Source organism: Cornus florida, unplaced genomic scaffold (assembly GCF_030987335.1).
Source record: "Cornus florida cultivar Cherokee Brave unplaced genomic scaffold, ASM3098733v1 CherokeeBrave_3.0.0_Hap2_Chr11, whole genome shotgun sequence".
In the NCBI taxonomy this organism is placed as follows: Eukaryota; Viridiplantae; Streptophyta; class Magnoliopsida; order Cornales; family Cornaceae; genus Cornus; species Cornus florida.
This window is the reverse complement of record NW_026775581.1, coordinates 125,422,678-125,442,057: the sequence shown is the minus strand read 5'-3', so window position 1 is coordinate 125,442,057 and position 19,380 is coordinate 125,422,678. Positions and strand designations below refer to the sequence as shown.

General features: G+C 37.8%; 1 protein-coding gene across 2 annotated transcripts; it reads left to right on the top strand.

Moving 5' to 3' along the window:
- The first annotated feature begins 1,611 nt into the window (after positions 1–1,611).
- On the top strand, positions 1,612–19,239 carry LOC132284391 (phosphoglycerate mutase-like protein 4). Of its 2 annotated transcripts, none has more exons than XM_059786495.1 (7): positions 1,612–1,969; positions 2,358–2,478; positions 4,886–4,936; positions 5,075–5,125; positions 18,062–18,193; positions 18,463–18,538; positions 18,781–19,239. In XM_059786495.1, exons 1-7 carry the CDS (start codon positions 1,737–1,739, stop codon positions 19,002–19,004), a joined length of 888 nt encoding a protein of 295 aa, XP_059642478.1. In that variant the 5' UTR covers positions 1,612–1,736; the 3' UTR covers positions 19,005–19,239. The 2 variants fall into 2 exon arrangements, with proteins under 2 accessions (XP_059642478.1, XP_059642477.1); XM_059786494.1 differs by having other exon boundaries at positions 1,613–1,969; positions 5,015–5,125.
- Positions 19,240–19,380: the final 141 nt, after the last annotated feature.

The window sequence follows — 19,380 nt, the reverse complement described above, 5'->3', positions numbered from 1 at the left end:
AGTTAAAGTGAAGTTTATTCAGTAATACCCGTTTTAACGAAGGAAAATGCTAATTTTGAATAATGTATTTTGGGCACTTTCAACCCACCTAATATCCACCGCAATCGCATTAAAAAATTAAATTTTTTAAAGACAAAAATAATATTTATTGTTTGAACCGTGATGTTTGAATTGAATGATGTGACAGTTTAAATGTCAAATGGGTTTGGTCCAATGAACTTTTTAATGGGATGGCACCACTGTGTTCTGGTTTTTTAACCAAAATTTAGATAAATATTTTTCAAATCAATCTTTATTGTTAAAAAAACATTATTCCTTTTCTTGTTCGAGTTGTTATGAGATCTTATTTTGCAACCTTTGATGTTAGTAAAGTATGGATAGAAATTGAAAAAAATATTTTTTAACAATCATCTAAAATTATGTGTGAATGAACTATGAAGTCCCTTTTATAGTCACATTTAAAAAATCTATCCCAAATATTTTTTTTTTCAAAACTGTTTACGTGATTGTTGATGTGTATAGATATGAGATACTGAGATTTACGTGTCTGAGTTTGGATTCAAGAATTAGCGTTTAAAGGTTATAGAGAGAGGAGAAAGAAGTTGATGAAGCAATGCTATTGCTAAAATGGGTGATGATTTAGAGAGAGAGAGTTGGAGTTGAGAGGTGAAGATCAAAGCGAGCAGAAAGGTGAAGGAGAAAAAAAGACGAGGCAAGAAGTAGTAAAGCTTTCAATATGATATTACCGATTGATTATATTGACAGGTAATGATTGAATCAGTTAAAATAAAGTATGATAAATATAATTGGTAGATGATATAAACAACATAATATTATTAGTGTGGAATTTTTATTCATCAGATATAGTAAATAAGTTTAGGTGTGTATCCTGCTAACTACATTAAATGGATAGAAATCTTTATACCATACAAATATATTAGGGAATTTGGAATGGTAATCATTTTCCATCTCCGAAATCCATCAAATGTAATCTATATAAAATTTGCAATTTACAGATTAGTTAACGGATTCGAGTTACAAATTGGGATCTTAAAAAAACCTATCTGATCAAATTTATAAATATAAATATATATGTATATTATATTATATGCACTATTTTCATTTTTAAAGTTTTACTAACTTTTAAGTCTCAAGTTTTTTTTTTACTAATGATTCAAAGTTGTCTATTGATAGTTGGTTAAAAAAATAATAATATTGGATTGTTTGTAAAAAGTCTGATCCATAAAATTTATTCCATTTGTTAAGATGATTAATTCGATCTTATTTAGTCAATAATATAACAAATTAAATTGGATTTAAAATTAAATTTAATGTCTAATCCAATTCTTGGTCACCCCTGTTTTATCACAGTCTACTCTCCTTTCTCACAAACAAAAAAAAAAAAAATTCCAACCATTTTTTCAAAATTCTCTCTCTCTCTCTCTCTCTAACCATCTCTCAATCTCTATGGAAAAAGTTTACATATGGATTAACGTGTGATGGTCCCCATCCATGGTAGTTTCTTCATCTGAAACCTTTCCAACAATATATAAAATAATTTTTAAAAAATACATTTTGGGTCTTGCACTCTTGCTATGTCGTCTCTGAAGCTTTATTTGTTTCCCTTGCGTTTTACCCCAAAAAAAATAAAAAATAAAAAAATAAAGGAGAGTTATTAGCAGAGCATGTTTGTGTTGGGGTGATTTTAGTTTGTTCTTTAAAATTTTTTGTTCGAAATGGCTAGAATAGAAAGACTGGCGTGTTGCCATATCAGCAATCGGCTTAACATCCGTCAGAAGAATATTCGACCCATCCATCACTACCCACATTTTATTTTAAACGAAAACAAATTTTCTCTACAAACTAAAGCCTTTTACTCTCAGCCCTTGGGTGGACCGGAACTGAAAGCCAGACCTCAGCTCGTCGACGAATTTACTGAGGACTCGTCAATGGCCGATTCCAATTCTAGGTCCGTTTATATGTGTGTGTGTGTATATATATATGTATATGTGCGTGTCTGTGTGTGCGTGTGTTGATTTATTGTTAAAGCAATGAGAAATGTTTTCATTTGGAGTTCAATTTTAGGGTCCTTTGGTTGTCAAGAAAGTTGAAAATAGAAAAGAAATTAAAATTTTGAGTCTTATCTATATTTGTTATTTCTGCTTTTAGAATGCTAATTTTATCATGATAATCAAAACTTAGGCGAGCCAAGTAGTGAAAGTTCAGCTGAATGGAGGCCTTGGTTTCTCAGTTTGCAGATCATGAAAATCTATTTTCATTGAATCGTTAGGGTTTCATGTACTGACTGTTTGACTCTGAGCATTATTTATTTATTTTATTTTTGTCTTTTTCATAAGGGATTTGCCTCAATCTGATTGTAATGCCGAGGGCAAGGTCGACTCTGTTGCACCTGATTATGCGGAAATTATTGTTATACGACATGGTGAAACAGAGTGGAATGCCAATAACAGAATTCAGGTCTGATGGCCCTTTAATGACGAGAAAATATATTTATTTTGGTTAAATGTTATCTGTTGATATCTAAACAGGTATAAGATTGAGTTTGGATGTCTTTCAATTGCATAGTTTGTTCATTGTAATATGTGAAATTGGAAGTGTATGCACATCATCATCATTTTTCTAAGCTTACATTTGTTAGCATTTGGTAATACATATAATTTTTCTTCTTGAGATTTGCTGATTTACCATTTTATGTGTTATGTTTAATTCATCTTTGTATGCCAACTTGTTTGGGTAGTTTGGTTTCCAGGAGGGGCGGATCCTTTATGCGCAATCTGATACTAAAACAATCCACTGGGTTAGCTGATTGAGCCTCCGATCAGTCCTGGGTTTGTTCTTGCCTCAGTGAAGAGAACTTTTCCAACTAACTAAAAAAATCTAGAAAGTTATTTCAAGTAGATGAAAGGAATCAGTGATTCAGTTCCTCGTTATTGGTTCAAGTACATCAATGTCTCTTTGATGAAATAACACTAATTAAATGGTAGAAAGGAAAAAGACGGTAAACTTCTAACTATAATAAACAACTATGGAATAAATGGTGCAAATAACATAATGGGAGGCTACAACTAGGGTTACAGGAATACAAAACATGGGCAAATATTCTATAAAAACTAGATAAATGGATAAACTCCACTTTCACTCACTAAACTATGCGCTGGTGCCACTGTGAGCCCCTTAACTTCTAAATGGATCAATTTGCTCACTCAGGTATTAGGAGGGGTAACTTGACTTTGGAGCCATGGGAATTTACAATTACAATAATTGTCTGCTGTTTATTTATTTATTCATTTTTTCATATATCTTTCATTGTTTTTTGGGTGTCTCCGATGTCAAAGTAACATTGGCTGCAGGCTACAGCCAGAGTTATGTACATATATATAAGCAATCGGTACATCTGTTCCCTATAGAAAATGTTGTGGTAGCATTCAATTACTCAATGCTACTTCTCTGTTTTCATGAGAAAAAAGATCTTTATTTTCCTTTCATGTTCATCACTCTCTCTCTCTCTCTCTCACTCACACACACACACACAGACACACACAAACGTGCGCGCGCACGTGCAAATCACCGTGAAAGTGTTGCAAACATGAAACACCCCACCCCTTTACCACCATAAGACCAACATTATACTGTTACTCAGTCCACCATGTTAAAAAAATGTAGTTTTGAGCTATGTTACCTGTACTCAGATATGTGCGTTAGGTGGGGCTATATATTCAAACATCAAACGTATCAAATTTTCAAACATAAGAACACAGGGAACTGCTAAAAATTCATATTATGTAATATTTGTATTTTATTTTATAGAGTAAAATAATGTGTTTGTGTTGCATGGTGTTTAGCATAGACATTTAACTTGTATTGAAGTAATAATATAGTAAAGTTAAATTGGATATGCTTTTCAGGTGCAGTTCAACCAAAAGTGTTGGGCACATATCTATATCCGTATCCGAGTGTCGTTTGTTCAATATGAGTACTTCACATACTTTTGATGAGTCCATGTAACATATGTTTGAGACGGGAAACCACCATGTTAAAAAATCATAAATTTGACTGCCAGAAATGTCATTATTGAGATCTTGTTTTACAAAATTTTAAAGCAGAGAGATCATTAATGAAAAATTAAAGCAACTTGTATATATACAGGCACAGGACAGTATTAAACCATAACTTTAGCTTACTTGTTATAAATAAGGGCCATTGTTTGGTCTAATGGTAAAGCCTAGCTAACAAGTTTGAGGGCACATGTTTGGGTTTCAGAGTAGCCACATTTTGCAAAATAATCTCAATTGTTAATGTTTCCCTCCTAGCATACTGTGCAGACTTAACTGGACTAAGTAATGGCCTTTTATTTATTATTATATATAAAATTTTATAGCTAAATATGAAGAGAAAGGGCTATTGTCTATTGCAACAATAAAACGTTAAGCTGACCAGCTGAGGTTGAGGTTGTGCAAAATGATATCAAAAGTTAGGCTTATCACCAGCCTTCATGTCCTGTATAGGTGGGTAATGCTGTAATAAATTTGAAGAGAGGAATTGAGGACATGAACCATTAATTCATCATCTCAGTTGTCAATTACAAACTCCTTTTGCCATCTACCTCCTTCAGAATCATCACCCTTATTCAGATGCAGCCCATCGGGCTTCTTTTTTGGGCTTTTCTATTTCACTGTTTTCACCTCCTCTACTCAAGAACCCCTACTATAAACAGTTGCCATTCAAAATGTTATTGAACATGTGTCTCCTTCTCACACATTTTGGCGACTTGTATTTCGTAAATTGTTATTCATCCTTTCTTATCATTGATGTGTCTGTGAGTTTTAAAGCTGGTTTTGGTCAAATTTATTTCCCCTTTTAACAGGGACACCTGGATGTTGCATTAAATGAGATTGGAAGACAGCAAGCAGCTGCAGTAAGTTGTTCATAATATTACATTCTTGTCTGTCCTCTGCATTTATATTGCCCGGTAAATTATAATATTCTCTTGCAGGTGGGCGATCGACTATCGACTGAGCCTAATATCTCTGTTGTATACTCATCTGACTTGCAGCGAGCTCTTGAGACTGCCGAGATAATAGCACGTAGCTGTGGCGGACTTGAGGTATGAATACAGGAGCAACTTTGTGAAAGAAGCATATCTTTGGAATGGCTTCAAAGGACTGAATAACAATTATGATTATGATAGTGATAACAATGATAATGATTATGTCTGATGAAACAACATGCTAAATATTAATAGTGATGATGACAACAACAAAGATGATGAGAAACAATTAAAAATAAGAATTTCTAGTTTCTACTAAGTTGAACCGTCAAACAACAAACAAGTACAACCAACAAACTTGAACTAGATGTAAAAAAATGCCTTTAAACAATGAAACAAAGGTCAACATTGGTAGCAACCGCAAATAATGATAATAGTAGTAGTATAATAATATCTGTAAATCAAGTGGCATGATGGTATCTTCTATTAAGGGTTCAATCCCAATGTAGGGGCATGGAGTTGGAGGGTTTACGAGCAAGGAGGGCTATCCTCATTGTATAGTCCATGCCATTTGACAACAACAAATAGTGACAATAGTAGTAATAATTGATCAAAATCAAAAGAGAAAGAGAGAGAGCAAAAGCGTATTCTCTGTGTATTCAAAAACTACTCACAAAACCTAATAAGCCTATGTAGGCTTATATATGTTACAAGGTTTACATAATAACACAAACGGCCTATTAACTAAACATAATTACATAACAACCCATTATTATATATATAACTTCTAACACTCCCCCTCAAGCTGGAGAATATATATCAAATAATCCCAGCTTGGAACAGATAGTTTTTAATCGATTATGACCCAATGCTTTGGTAAACATATCAGCTAATTGATCTTCAGACTTCACGAATAGAGTAGAGATGTTCCCACGTAATATTTTTTCTCGAATAAAGTGACAATCAACTTCAATATGTTTGGTCCTCTCATGAAACACAGGATTTGATGCAATGTGAACTGCTGCTTGATTATCACAGAACAATGAAGTAGGAGCTTCAACTGTCAACCCAAGTTCTTTTAGAAAATATTGTATCTATGTCAACTCACTAGTGGTATGGGCCATTGCCCTATACTCAGCTTCAGCACTAGATTGAGCTACCACCGTTTGCTTTTTACTTCGCCATGTAACTAGATTTCCTCCTACAAATGTGTAGTAGCCGGTAGTAGATCTCTTATCTGAAGGATAACCGGCCCAGTCGGCATCTGTAAAACCTTCCATCCTGAGATGACCATTTGGTTTATATAGTAACCCAAAACCTGGAGCTTGCTTGAGATATCGGAGAATCCGAAGAACAGCAATCTAGTGTGGCATTCTAGGGGCTCCCATGAACTGACTTATAACACTAACAACATATGAAATATCAGGTCGAGTGATAGTGAGATAAATTAATTTCCCAACAAGGCGACGAAATCTGCCCGGGTCATTAAATAGATCAGCCATATCAGCTACAAGTTTTGTATTTGAATCCATAGGAGTATCAACCGGACGACCACCTAACATACCTGTTTCTTCTAATAAGTCCAACACATACTTTCGTTGGGATAAACTTATACCTGTCTTGGATCTAGCTACTTCAATACCCAAGAAATACCTAAGTTTACCCAAGTCTTTAGTGTGGAATCGTTGCAGAAACAGCTTTGTAACGACCCACTCCACCACATGGTATGATATTGTCCGCTTTGGGCCTGAGCCCTCACGGTTTTGCTCTTGGGTTTCACCCCAAAAGGCCTCATACCAATTGGAGATGACACACTTACATATAAGCACTTCACCTTTCTTCTACCCAGGCGATGTGGGACTGTGCACCCGTAGCTCGCCAGTGTGGTAGCCTGTTAGTGTCTCTCGCACCCGCCCACAGGGTCATCACAAGCTTCAACTTAGCAATGCCTTCAGAATCATCACCTGTGATCACAATATCAACATACACCACAAGAATTATGAAACCAGCTTTAGTGCGCTGGTGAAATACCGAATAGTCAGTCTGACACCTCTGAAGACCAAACTTTAATGCCGCCTCAGAGAATTTTCCAAACCAAGCCCGTGGAGATTGTTTCAAGCTATATAGGGCCTTTTTAAGGCGACAAACAGTGTGAAGATACTCCCCCTGAGCAACAAACCCAGGTGGTTGCTCCATATAAACCTCTTCTGCTAAGTCACCATGCAAAAAGGCATTTTTAATGTCTAACTGAAACAGAGGCCAATGTCTATTAGCAGTAAGAGAAAGCAAAACACGAATAGAGGAAATCTTAGCAACAAGACGTGCTTTTAAACGCTCAACGGACCCATCCGGAAGATACTTCACAGTATATACCCAGCGACAACCAATAGGTTTGACACCTGGAGGTAATGGAATAAGAGTCCACGTGCCATTCGTATGCAAAGCATCCATTTCATACTGCATTGCTTTCCTCTAACCTGAATCAGACAAAGCATCCTACATAGTCTTAGGAACAAATGTAGTAGACAACTAAGAGGAAAAACATGAGAATGATGGTGACAAGGAATTATAAGAAACATAATGAGCAATGGGATGTTTAGTAGCACACGAGCGAGGAGCTTTACGAAGTGCAATCGGCAAGGAATCAGATACAGTGGAATTTGTCGGATCCAAAGACTTTGAAGATGATGGAGGAGGCACGACAACAGATGGCTTTGGTCTTCGAGTGTACACCTGTACGGGGCAGATGAAGGAACCAGAGATTGAGATTGAAGAGAAGGTGAGGGAAGAGGAACTGCAGAAGGAGGCGACTCAAGATTGATATCAAGAAGTGAATCAGTATCTGAAAAATATGGGATGGACTCAAAAAATGTGACATCCGTGCTAATAAAGTACCGTTGAGAAACAGGACTATAGCAGCGATAACCTTTATGAGAGCGAGAGTAGCCAAGAAATATACACTTTGTGGCACGCGGGTCTAGTTTATCAAAACCAGGACCAAGGTTGTGGACATAACATACACATCCAAAACCCTAGAAGGAAGAGAAAACAAGGGAGAATCAAGAAATAAAATAGAATGTGGAGATTTGCCATTTAAGACAGATGACGGCATACGGTTAATAAGATGGCAGGCTGTAAGAACAGCATCACCCCAAAACCGTTTAGGCATACGCATATGAAACAAAAGAGCACGAGTTACTTCTAAGAGATGTCGATTCTTACGTTCTGCAACTCCATTTTGTTGTGGAGTATAAACACATGAATTTTGATGAATAATTCCTTTATCACTAAGATATGTATCAAAGGGAGTTGAAGAATATTCTTTAGCATTATCAGAACGTAGAATATGAATTGGACATCCAAACTGAGTTTTGATTTCTTTGTGAAATTTTTGAAAAATTAAAAATAACTCAAAACGATCTTTCATTAGAAACAACCAAATCAGGCGAGAATAATCATCCACAAATGTCACAAAATAATGAAATTTATTGATTGAAGAATGTTTTATTGGACCCCATACATCTGAATGAACCAAATGGAAAGGACTAGAAACACGATTATTAACCTTAGACTTGAAAGACACGCGATGGTGCTTACTAAGTTGACAAACTTCACATGACAAGAATTTCAAATAACTAAGACTAGGAACTTGACGCTTCAAAACTTGAAGTGATGGGTGACCAAGGCGACAGTGCCACTGGAATGGAGACAGAGAAGACTGAAGAGCCACAGGAGAAGGTTCGAAATCAAAATAATATAAGCCACCGGCTTCATGCCCCGTACCAATCTTCTTCTTCGTCTTGAGATCCTGAAACACACAAGAAGTAGGATCAAATGTAACAGAGCACTGGAGAGATTTAGTAAGCTTACTGATAGACATTAAGTTAAAGGGAAACTGCGGAACATGTAAAACAGACGAGAGAGACAATGAATCACTAAGTTGAGTTGTCCCCAAACCTGAAACCTGAATGGATGAACCATTAGCAAGAGTAACAATTTGAGAAGTAGGTACAGAATGAAAATCAGATAGAAGAGAAGAACATCCGGTCATATGATCAGATGCTCCAGTGTCTATGATCCAAGGACTGCGAGTGGAAGACAATAGACATGTGTGTGCAGTACCTGACTGGGCAAAGGTAGCCGTGGAAGATGAATTAGATGCTTGCTTATAAGACAAAAACTGAGTATACTCATCCCATGGAACATGAACTGTATCTGATTCAGCTACATTGTGTGATCCAGAAGCGACATCATTCGGAGAAGAGGAAACTTGATTTGCATAACTAGATGGTTTCCCATGAAGGTCCCAACAAAAGTTCACAGTATGATTAGAAAGACCACAATGAGTACACTTTCTTAATTCCCTGCCACGGCCACGTCCTCCACGTGAATCACAACCACCATGTGTGGAGCGTCCCCCACGACCTCCACGGTAAGTATTATGTTCACCGTTTGAAACTACCAATGCCGAATGCTTACCACTCTGTCCAGTATTCAAATTTGAGGTATCACTTGCTAGTGTAGCACGCTAAAGTCGAGAAAACACCTCAGCAAGAGATGGAAGTGTTGGACTGCTCATAATCTGTGCACGAAAAGGCTCATATGCTGATGATAAACCAGTAAGAAAATGGACAACATTAAAGTCCGCACGCTGTTGTTGCATACTGCGAACATCAGCAGTAATGGGCTGATACATATTCAGCTCTTCACGGACTCCCATAACTTTAAAATCATACTTTTCTATACTTTGAGTACCTTGTTCAAGATTGAAGTACTGTTTACATAGCTCATAAACACGGGTGATATTACCTGTCCCAGAATATAACTGCTGCAATTTATCCCATATCTCCTTGGCTGTATCCAAATAAAGTAACGTTGAACTAATTTGGGGTTCAATACTGTTTATCATCACAGAGATGATCTGAGCATCTTCCTTTTCCCATGCATCAAAGGAAGTATCAGTTGCCTTGAGTTTCTCTTTAGTCAAATGAGAACCAAAACCTCTGCCTTTGAGAAAAATGGCAACAGATTTGGCCCACAATATGTAATTCTTCCCATTGAGCTTAACTGAAGTCATGGTAGAATTAAGACTATTCGTGGGTGAAAGCAAATCTGAACTTGAACTTGAGGCCATGTTGAATCCAGCAAAACAGAGAAGAAAAAGGAGAGAAAAAAAAAAAAATTTGTATTCTGGCCGAACCTGGAAGCGGGTCTGAAACGGGTCAGATCCTGGCACGGTTCGGATTCTGAAACCGGGTCGGGTCCTGATGCGGGTCGGATCTTGGAACCGGACCGGATCTGGACTATCCCTGGTTTAGTAAACCGGGATTGGAATAACTATCCCAGGTTTAGCAAACCAGGGTTGGAGTAGCACAACCATGTAGCCAAACACGGGTCTTCTTCTTCGCTCCGTCACAAACTCCGGTAAACAAGACGGCGGAGGCGACAGCAACCCAACCACAAGCAGCGGCCGAAAACCAATCTCACCTCTGCAAATCGAGACGAAGAAGCTTCTGCCGGCGACGACGAAGAAGGTAGAGACGACGACAACCAAAGAGAAGCTGCCGGTGACGATGAAGAAGGCAGAAACGACAACGAACACACTCCAGATTTGATTACGGTGACTAAGAAATTGCCGACAGAGACATCAAAACCACAATCACGATTCCAATCGTGATTCAAATCGTGATTCAGATCGTGATTCACCACCAACCCACCTACTAACTCTCACACTCATGATCATTGTGCTCTGATACCATGATCAAAATCAAAAGAGAAAGAGAGAGAGCAAAAGCGTATTCTCTGTGTATTCAAAAACTACTCACAAAACCTAATAAGCCTACGTAGGCTTACAAGGTTTACATAATAACACAAACGGCCTATTAACTAAACATAATTACATAACGACCCATTATTATATATATAACTTCTAACATAAGGGTAAATTTCTTTGAAAGTGTCTTGAGATTTGCCTTAATTACTTTCAGCTGCTATGTTTGCAAAAACCTACACTTAACACCCCGACAGGGTTAGTGTTATAACTATCATTAAGTTTGTGTGTTGTTCATTATCATGAGAGATAGAGAGAAAGAGAGAGAGAACTTGTACTATATTTCACACATTAAACAACCTAATAAGCCTACATAGGCTTATATAAAGGATACAAGTCACCTTAATAACACAAGGGCCCTACTAATGTAATTACATAATGGCCCAACATATATATATATATATATATATATATAACATTCTAACACTCTCCCTCAAGCTGGAGAATATATATCAAATAATCCCAGCTTGGAACAGATAGTTCTTAACTGGTTATGACCCAATGCTTTGGTAAACATATCAGTTAATTGATCTTTAGACTTCACAAATGGAGTAGAGATGCTCCCACGTAATATCTTTTCTCGAATGAAGTGACAGTCAACTTCAATATGTTTGGTCCTCTCATGAAACACAGGATTTGAGGTAATGTGAACTGCTGCTTGATTATCACAGAACAATAGAGTAGGAGCTTCAACTGTCAACCCAAGTTCTTTTAGAAAATATTGTATCCAGGTCAACTCACTAGTAGTATGGGCCATTGCCCTATACTCAGCTTCAGCACTAGATTGAGCTACCACCGTTTGCTTTTTAGTTCGCCATGTAACAAGATTTCCTCCTACAAATGTGCGGTAGCCTGTAGTAGATCTCCTATCTAAAGGAGAACCAACCTAGTCGGCATCTGTAAAACCTTCCACCCTGAGATGACCATTTGATTTATATAGTAACCCAACACCTAGAGCTTGCTTGAGATATCGGATAATTCGAAGAACAGCAATCCAATGTGGCATTCTAGGAGCTCCCATGAACTGGCTTACAACACTAACTGCATATAAAATATCAGGTCCAGTGATAGTGAGATAAATTAATTTCCCAACAAGGCGACGAAATCTGCCCGGATCATTAAATAGATCACCCTCATCAGACTTAAGTTTTGTATTCGAATCCATAGGAGCATCAACTGGGTGACCACCCAACATACCTGTTTCTTCTAATAAATCCAACACATATTTTCGTTGAGATAAACTTATACCCTTCTTGGATCTAGCAACTTCAATACCCAAGAAATACCTAAGTTTACCCAAGTCTTTAGTGTGGAATCAATATTACAGAAACAACTTTAACTTAGCAATGCCTTCAGAATCATCACCTGTGATCACAACATCATCTACATATACCACAAGAAAGATGAAGCCAGTTTTAGTGCGCTGGTGAAATACCAAATGGTCGGTTTGACATCTGTGAAGACCAAATTTTAATGCCGCCTCAAAGCATTTTCCAAACCAAGCCCGTGGAGATAGTTTCAATCCATATAGGGCCTTTTTAAGGTGACAAACAGTGTGAAGATACTCCCCCTGAGCAACAACAGGTGGTTGCTCCATATAAACCTCTTCTGCTAAGTCACCATGCAAAAAAGCATTTTTAACGTCTAACTGAAACAGAAAGGCCAATGTCTATTAGCAGCAAGAGAAATCAAAACACGAATAGAAGAAATCTTTGCAACAGGGGCAAATGTCTCATCATAGTCAATACCATAAGTCTGGGTATAACCTTTGGCAACAAGACGGGCTTTTAAACGCTCAACGGACTCATCTGGAAGATACTTTACAGTGCATACCCAGCGACAACCAGCCGGTTTGACGCCTGGAGGTAATGGAACAAGACTCCACGTGCCATTCTGATGCAAAGCATCCATTTCATCTTGCATTGCTTTCCTCCAGCCCGAATCAGACAAAGCATCCTGCATAGTCTTAGGAACAAATGTAGTAGACAATTGAGAGAAAAAACATGAGAATGATGGCGATAAGGAATTAGAAGAGACATAATGAGCAATGGGATGATTAGTGACACACGAGCGAGTACCTTTACGAAGTGCAATAGGCAAGGAATCAGACATAGTGGACTGTGTTGGATCCAAAGACTCTAAAGACGATGGAGGAGGCACGATAGCATATGGTGGTCTTCGAGTGTACACCTGTAACGGGGCAGACAAAGGAAATCTAAGGTGAAGAGAAAGTGAGGGAAGTGGAACCGCAGGAAAAGGCGACTTAGGAGTAATATCAAGTATTGAATCACTATCTGAAAAATATGGGACGGACTCACAAAAGGTCACATCCGCGCTAATAAAGTACCGTTGAGAAACAGGACTATAGCAGTGATAACCTTTATGAGAACGAGAGTATCCAAGAAATACACACTTTGTGGCACGTGGGTCAAGTTTATCAAAACGCGAACCAAGATTGTGGACATAACATACACATCTAAAAACTCTAGGAGTAAGAGAAAACAAAGAAGAATCAGGAAATAAAATAGAATGTGGAGATTTGTCATCTAATACAGATGACGGCATACGGTTAATAAGATGACAGGCAGTAAGAACAGTATCACCCCAAAACCGTTTAGGCATGCGCATATGAAACAAAAGAGCACAGGTTACTTCTAAGAGGTGTCGATTCTTACGTTTTGCAACTCCATTTTGTTGAGTATAAACACATGAATTTTGATGAATAATTCATTTATCACTAAGATTTGTATCAAAGGGGGTTGAAGAATATTCCTTAGCATTATCAGAACGTAAAATACGAATTGGGCAACCAACCTGAGTTTTGATTTCTTTTCGAAATTTTTGAAAAATTAAAAATAACTCAGAATGATCTTTCATCAGAAACAACCAAGTCAAGCGAGAATAATCATCCACAAATGTCACAAAATAATGAAATTTATTGATTGAAGAATGCTTTATTAGACCCCATACATCTGAATGAACCAAATGAAAAGGACTAGAGACATGATTATTAACCCTAGACTTGAAAGATACGCGATGGTGCTTACTAAGTTGACAAACTTCACATGACAAGAATTTCAAATAACTAAGACTAGGAACTTAACGTTGCAAAACTTGAAGTGACAGGTGACCAAGACGACAGTGCAACTGGAATGGAGACAGAGAAGACTGAAGAGCCATAGGATAAGGTGCCAAATCAAAGTAATATAAGCCACCAGCTTCATACCCCGTACCATTCTTTTTCTTCGTCTTGAGATCCTGAAACACACAAAAAATAGGATAAAATGTAACAGAGCACTGAAGAGATTTAGTAAGCTTATTGATAGACATTAAATTGAAGGGAAACTGAGGAACATATAAAACAGACGAGAGAGACAAGGAATCACTAAGTTGAGTTGTCCCCAAACCTGAAACCTTAGCGGAGGAACCATTAGCAAGGGTAACTCTTTGAGAAGGAGGTACAGAATTAAAATCAGATAGAAGAGAAGAACATCCAGTCATATGATCGGATGCTCCAGTGTCTATGATCCAAGGACTGCGAGTGGAAGACAATAGACGTGTGTGCAGTACCTGACTGGACAAAGGTAGCCGTGGAAGATGAATTAGATGCTTGCTTATAAGATAAAAACTGAGTATACTCATCATGTGGGACAGGGACCGGATTTGATTCAGTTACATTGTGAGATCCAGAAGCAACATCATTCGGAGAGGAGGAAACTTGATTTGCATAACTAGATGGTTTGCCATGAAGGTCCCAACAAAAATTCACAGTATGATTAGAAAGGCCACAATGAGTACATTTTCGTGATTCCCTACCACAGCCACGTCCACTTTGTGAATCACGACCGCCACGTGTGGAGCGTCCCCCACGACCGCCACGGAAAGTAGTATTTTCACCCTTTGAAACGATCAATGCTGAACGCTCACCACTTTGCCCAGTATTCAAAGTTGAGGTATCACTGACAAGTGTAGCGAGCTGAAGTCTAGAAAACACATCAGCAAGGGATGGAAGTGTGGGACTGCCCATAATCTGTGAACGAAAAGACTCATAAGTTGATGACAAACCAGTAAGAAAACGGACAACATTAAAATCCTCACGTTATTGTTGCATACTTCGAACATCAGTAGTAATGGGCTGATACATATTCAGCGCCTCACAAACTCCCATAACTTTGGAATAATACTCTTCTATACTGTGATTACCTTGTTCAAGATTGAAATACTGCTTACAGAGTTCATAAACACGAGTGATATTACCTGTCCCAGAATACAGTTGTTGCAATCTGTCCCATATTTCCTTGGCAGTATCCAAATAATATCACTTGTGTTTATGAGCTCTGTGGCAGTATCCAAATAAAGTAAAGTTGAACTGATTTGGGGTTCAATATTGTTTATCATCATAGAGATGATCTGAGCATCTTCCTTTTCCCATGCATCAAAAGAAGCATCTGTTTCCTTGAGTTTCTCTCTAGTTAGATGAGTACCAAGGCCTCTACCTTTGAGAAAAATTTTAACAGATTTAGCCCACGATATGTAATTCGTCCCATTGAGTTTAACGGAAGTCATGGGAGAATGAAGACCGGATGTGGGAGAAAACAAATTTGAATTGGATGCCATTTTGAACCCAGCAAAACAGAGAAGAAAAAGAAGCAGAATTGGTATTCTGGCCGAACCTGGGCTATCCCAGGTTTAGTAAACCAGGGTTGGAATAGCTATTCCAGGTTTAGTAAACCAAGATTGGAATAGCATAACCGTGTAGCCAAACAAGGGTCTTCTTCTTCACACCTTCACAAACGCCAGTGAACAAAGCAGCGGAGACAATGGCGACCCAGTCACGAGCAACGGCCGAATCAAGAGGCAGCTACCTCTGCAACTTCCGGCAAAAAAAAAACAATTCGATGAACCTCACCTCTGTAAATCAAGACGCCAGATTTGATGACGAGCTCGCTGACAACCAAAAAGAAGCTGCTGGCAACGACGATGACGAACGATGCAAATCTGACGACAACAAATGACGATGCAGATCTGATGGCGGTGAACGAGTAGGTGCTGGCGACGAACGAAGAAAGTAGGAACACCAACACCACAATCGTGATTCCGATCTTAAACCACACAATTACAGACCCTCACACCTAGGAATTCGTAGAGCTCTGATACCAAGTTCATTATCACGAGAGACAGAGAGAAAGAGAGAAAGAACTTGTACTATATTTCACACACTAAACAACCTAATAAGCCTACATAGGCTTATATAAAGGATACCTACTAACATAATGTAATTACATAATGGCCCAACATATATATATATATATATATATATATATATATATATATATATATAACATTCTAACATGTGTAAAATGTCATTGTTGTCCTTCTTTGTTCCAATAGTTTGTAATAAAATAAAATAAAAAAGTTTGACATGAAAAGACCAAGTTATCCCCATAATAGTAACTCACCCTTTTCTCTCTTCCCCGTCTCTCTCTGTCTTTATTCTCTCTTCTCCCTCTCATTCCTCCATAACCACACATTCATGCCTCCACCACCACCTCTTGCTCTCTTCTTTGCACTCTACTCTGCTCTACTCCTCCTCCTCTTCCACCACCTGTCTCTATTTTTTGACACCATTTCGCTCTATAATCCGCCCTCTCTAGTTTAACACAGCCACCACCTCCAATGGCTGAAACAAATTCACAATGGGAAAGAAAATCAGGTATGGGTTTTGTCTACCACCTCACAAAACATTTCAAAAAATAAAATAAAAATGTGGTTTTTCATTTAGGGATTTTCTGATTTGAATCTCTGTTGTTACACTGTTTAAAAGCTCAAACAAAAAAATAGACAATAAAAAACATGAAATCCCCAACTATTTCTCTCATTTATTTCATTTTATCATCTATATCCCTCTCTTTCCACATAGTAGTAATTTCTAACAAAACTAACACAAATCCATATTTAATTTTGATCATTATAAGAATTTACAAGTTGAGCACACATACCTGCTCCATTTCCGATATAGGAGACTCAATGTATCTATATATATCCAGAATACAAACGCTAGCCGCCGCCACCACCACCAACACCACCCAATCAAAGGAAAAAGGAAAAGAAAAAGAGATCCACTTCCCCTTGATTCTCTTTCTAGGCCTAGTTCTCTCTCTCTATCTGTACCCTCTCTTTTGCTTTACCAACCAAGTCGTAAGTATCACCACCATATAATATTAGGTCATGGTATCCGTGTCCAAGGTGATGGTGATATGGACCGGTTTATCCATCATCACTGGATGTGTGCAGTCAAGGCTGCGATGTAGTGCATGACGAGAAATGACACAAGCGACTTGGCACTACAGACCACTGTGAACTACGCATGTGAGGCAAGAGCAGACTGTGCACCCCTTCAGTTGTCTGAGTTGTGTTCCCTACCGAACATAGTGTAGGCACACGCTACTGATGCCTTCAACAGTTACTACCAGCGCAAGGCCATGACCCTTGGGTCGTGCCACTTTTTTGGCACTGCCACCTAGAGCTGTTCCCAGTTTAGTTTGTCCCTTTTCTCTCTCTATACACATATATTATATATATGATCTTAATGGGGTATTTTGAAAGGGTATTATTTAGCCTTCTCACATTATTCTTTAAAAGAGGTCTTTTTGGTAAGTCAAGGGGTAAATAGGTCTACTAACGAGGCTTTAGGTGATTGTCCCAATGGCTAGTTAACGGAAGTGGGTGAATTATCACATGCCAAACCTCAGGGGAGGAGTTTGTGTAAGTTTTTGCAAACATAGTAGTTGTGTGTAATAAGCAAATCTCAGGGAGGTGTTTGTGTAATTTACCCTAATAATAACAACAGCAATATTAAAAGACCATAAAAAGATGCTAAATTGAAGCAGGGTTTAACTATGTGTCAAGAAGTCAATAGGTGTGCGCTATTTGAGATATAGAATCATGCTTTGACGTTATAATATTCAAATTTTGATTTTGGTACTGTTGAATGGAAGTCTTCATTGATGGAGAAACATAATTAGGATAAAGGGTTCACATCTGAGCGATTAAGGAACTCATTTCTGAGCATCATAGGATTTAAAATTATTCATTTATATATGCCGAACGTGGTCCATGAATTTTTTCTTTTCCTAGTTATGTGGTCCATGAAATTTTGAGAACTTTATATTTGAATCTTAGTCATCTCATGGATGCCTGTTTGTTGGGTTTTTCTATTTCAGGTTATTCAAGATCTCGACCTACGGGAAAGACATTTAGGAGATCTTCAAGGTGTTGTGTTCCACGAAACAGCCAAAGTTAATCCCAAGGCTTACCAAGCCTTTTCATCGCGCAGGACAGATCAAGAAATCCCAGTAAGTAATCTGTGCAAAACTTGCTAGTTCAAATCTAATATTCTTTTAGCATAATATTGCTGTTAGCTATTTCAAATGGTTTGATAAATTGCTTGAGATATGCTTGTTGCTATCATGACCCCCATTTTTTTTTGGTGCTTTAAAAAAGTACTTACGGTGTGTTTGCCATGAAGGTGGTGAGGGATTTGGTAATAAATGATCTTTGAATGTTGCATGAAAGCTACTTCTAGAATTTTTATGGATCCATGTTTATTTTACTTTATATGCAGGGTGGTGGAGAAAGTTTTGATCAACTTTATCAACGATGCACTTCTTCATTGCAGAAAATTGGTAGGAAGCATAAAGGTATCAGTAGTACATGTTTTCTTGTAACTTTTCCACCAGTTGAATGAGCCAAATATATATTCCAAAGTTTTTTAGTAATTAATGACTTCTGTGGTTCTATACCTGTATATAGTTTCATGCTTAAGATTTTGAAGTTTTCTGAGTCATAGTGACAACATAACAAAGTTTGCACAATAACATGCTTTCCTAAAAGTGGAATGGCTCGTTGCGTGATATATCCTTATTGTTTGTTTCCGTTGCAGGAGAGCGAGTAGTCGTGGTCACTCATGGTGGTGTCATCAGAGCATTGTATAAGCGGGCTTCCCCAAATGGACGCTCTGGAGGGAAAGTACTGAATTCATCTTTAAATGTATTTCACTTGTCTGATGGGGATATTTGGACCTTAAAAGTCCGGGGCGATGTTAGTCATCTCAGTAAAACAGGATTTTTGAAATCGGGGTTTGGAGGAGACAGTACTTCTGGTTAATCCGACATGGGCACTGGCATTTTGCTGTCATTTGCATAAGCAATGGCATACTGGAATTCTAGGCGAAGGGATGAAATGCCTGACATTATTGAAGTTATCCCTATAGTCAATTATTTCTGCCGATCCAAAAATTCATTAAGTAATATCATTTATTACTAAGAATATTTAATTACTCATCCTAAAATGTGTACCACTCATCGTTCGGTCAATTCAGTTGATATTTTAGTTTGATCTATTCACTATGCTGCATAAGGTGAGCCGGTGACGGGCACTTCAGTTGATCATATCCTGTAAACTCATAAGCTGGTCAATTCAGTTGATATATATATATATATATATATATATATATATATATATATATATTTATTTATTTATT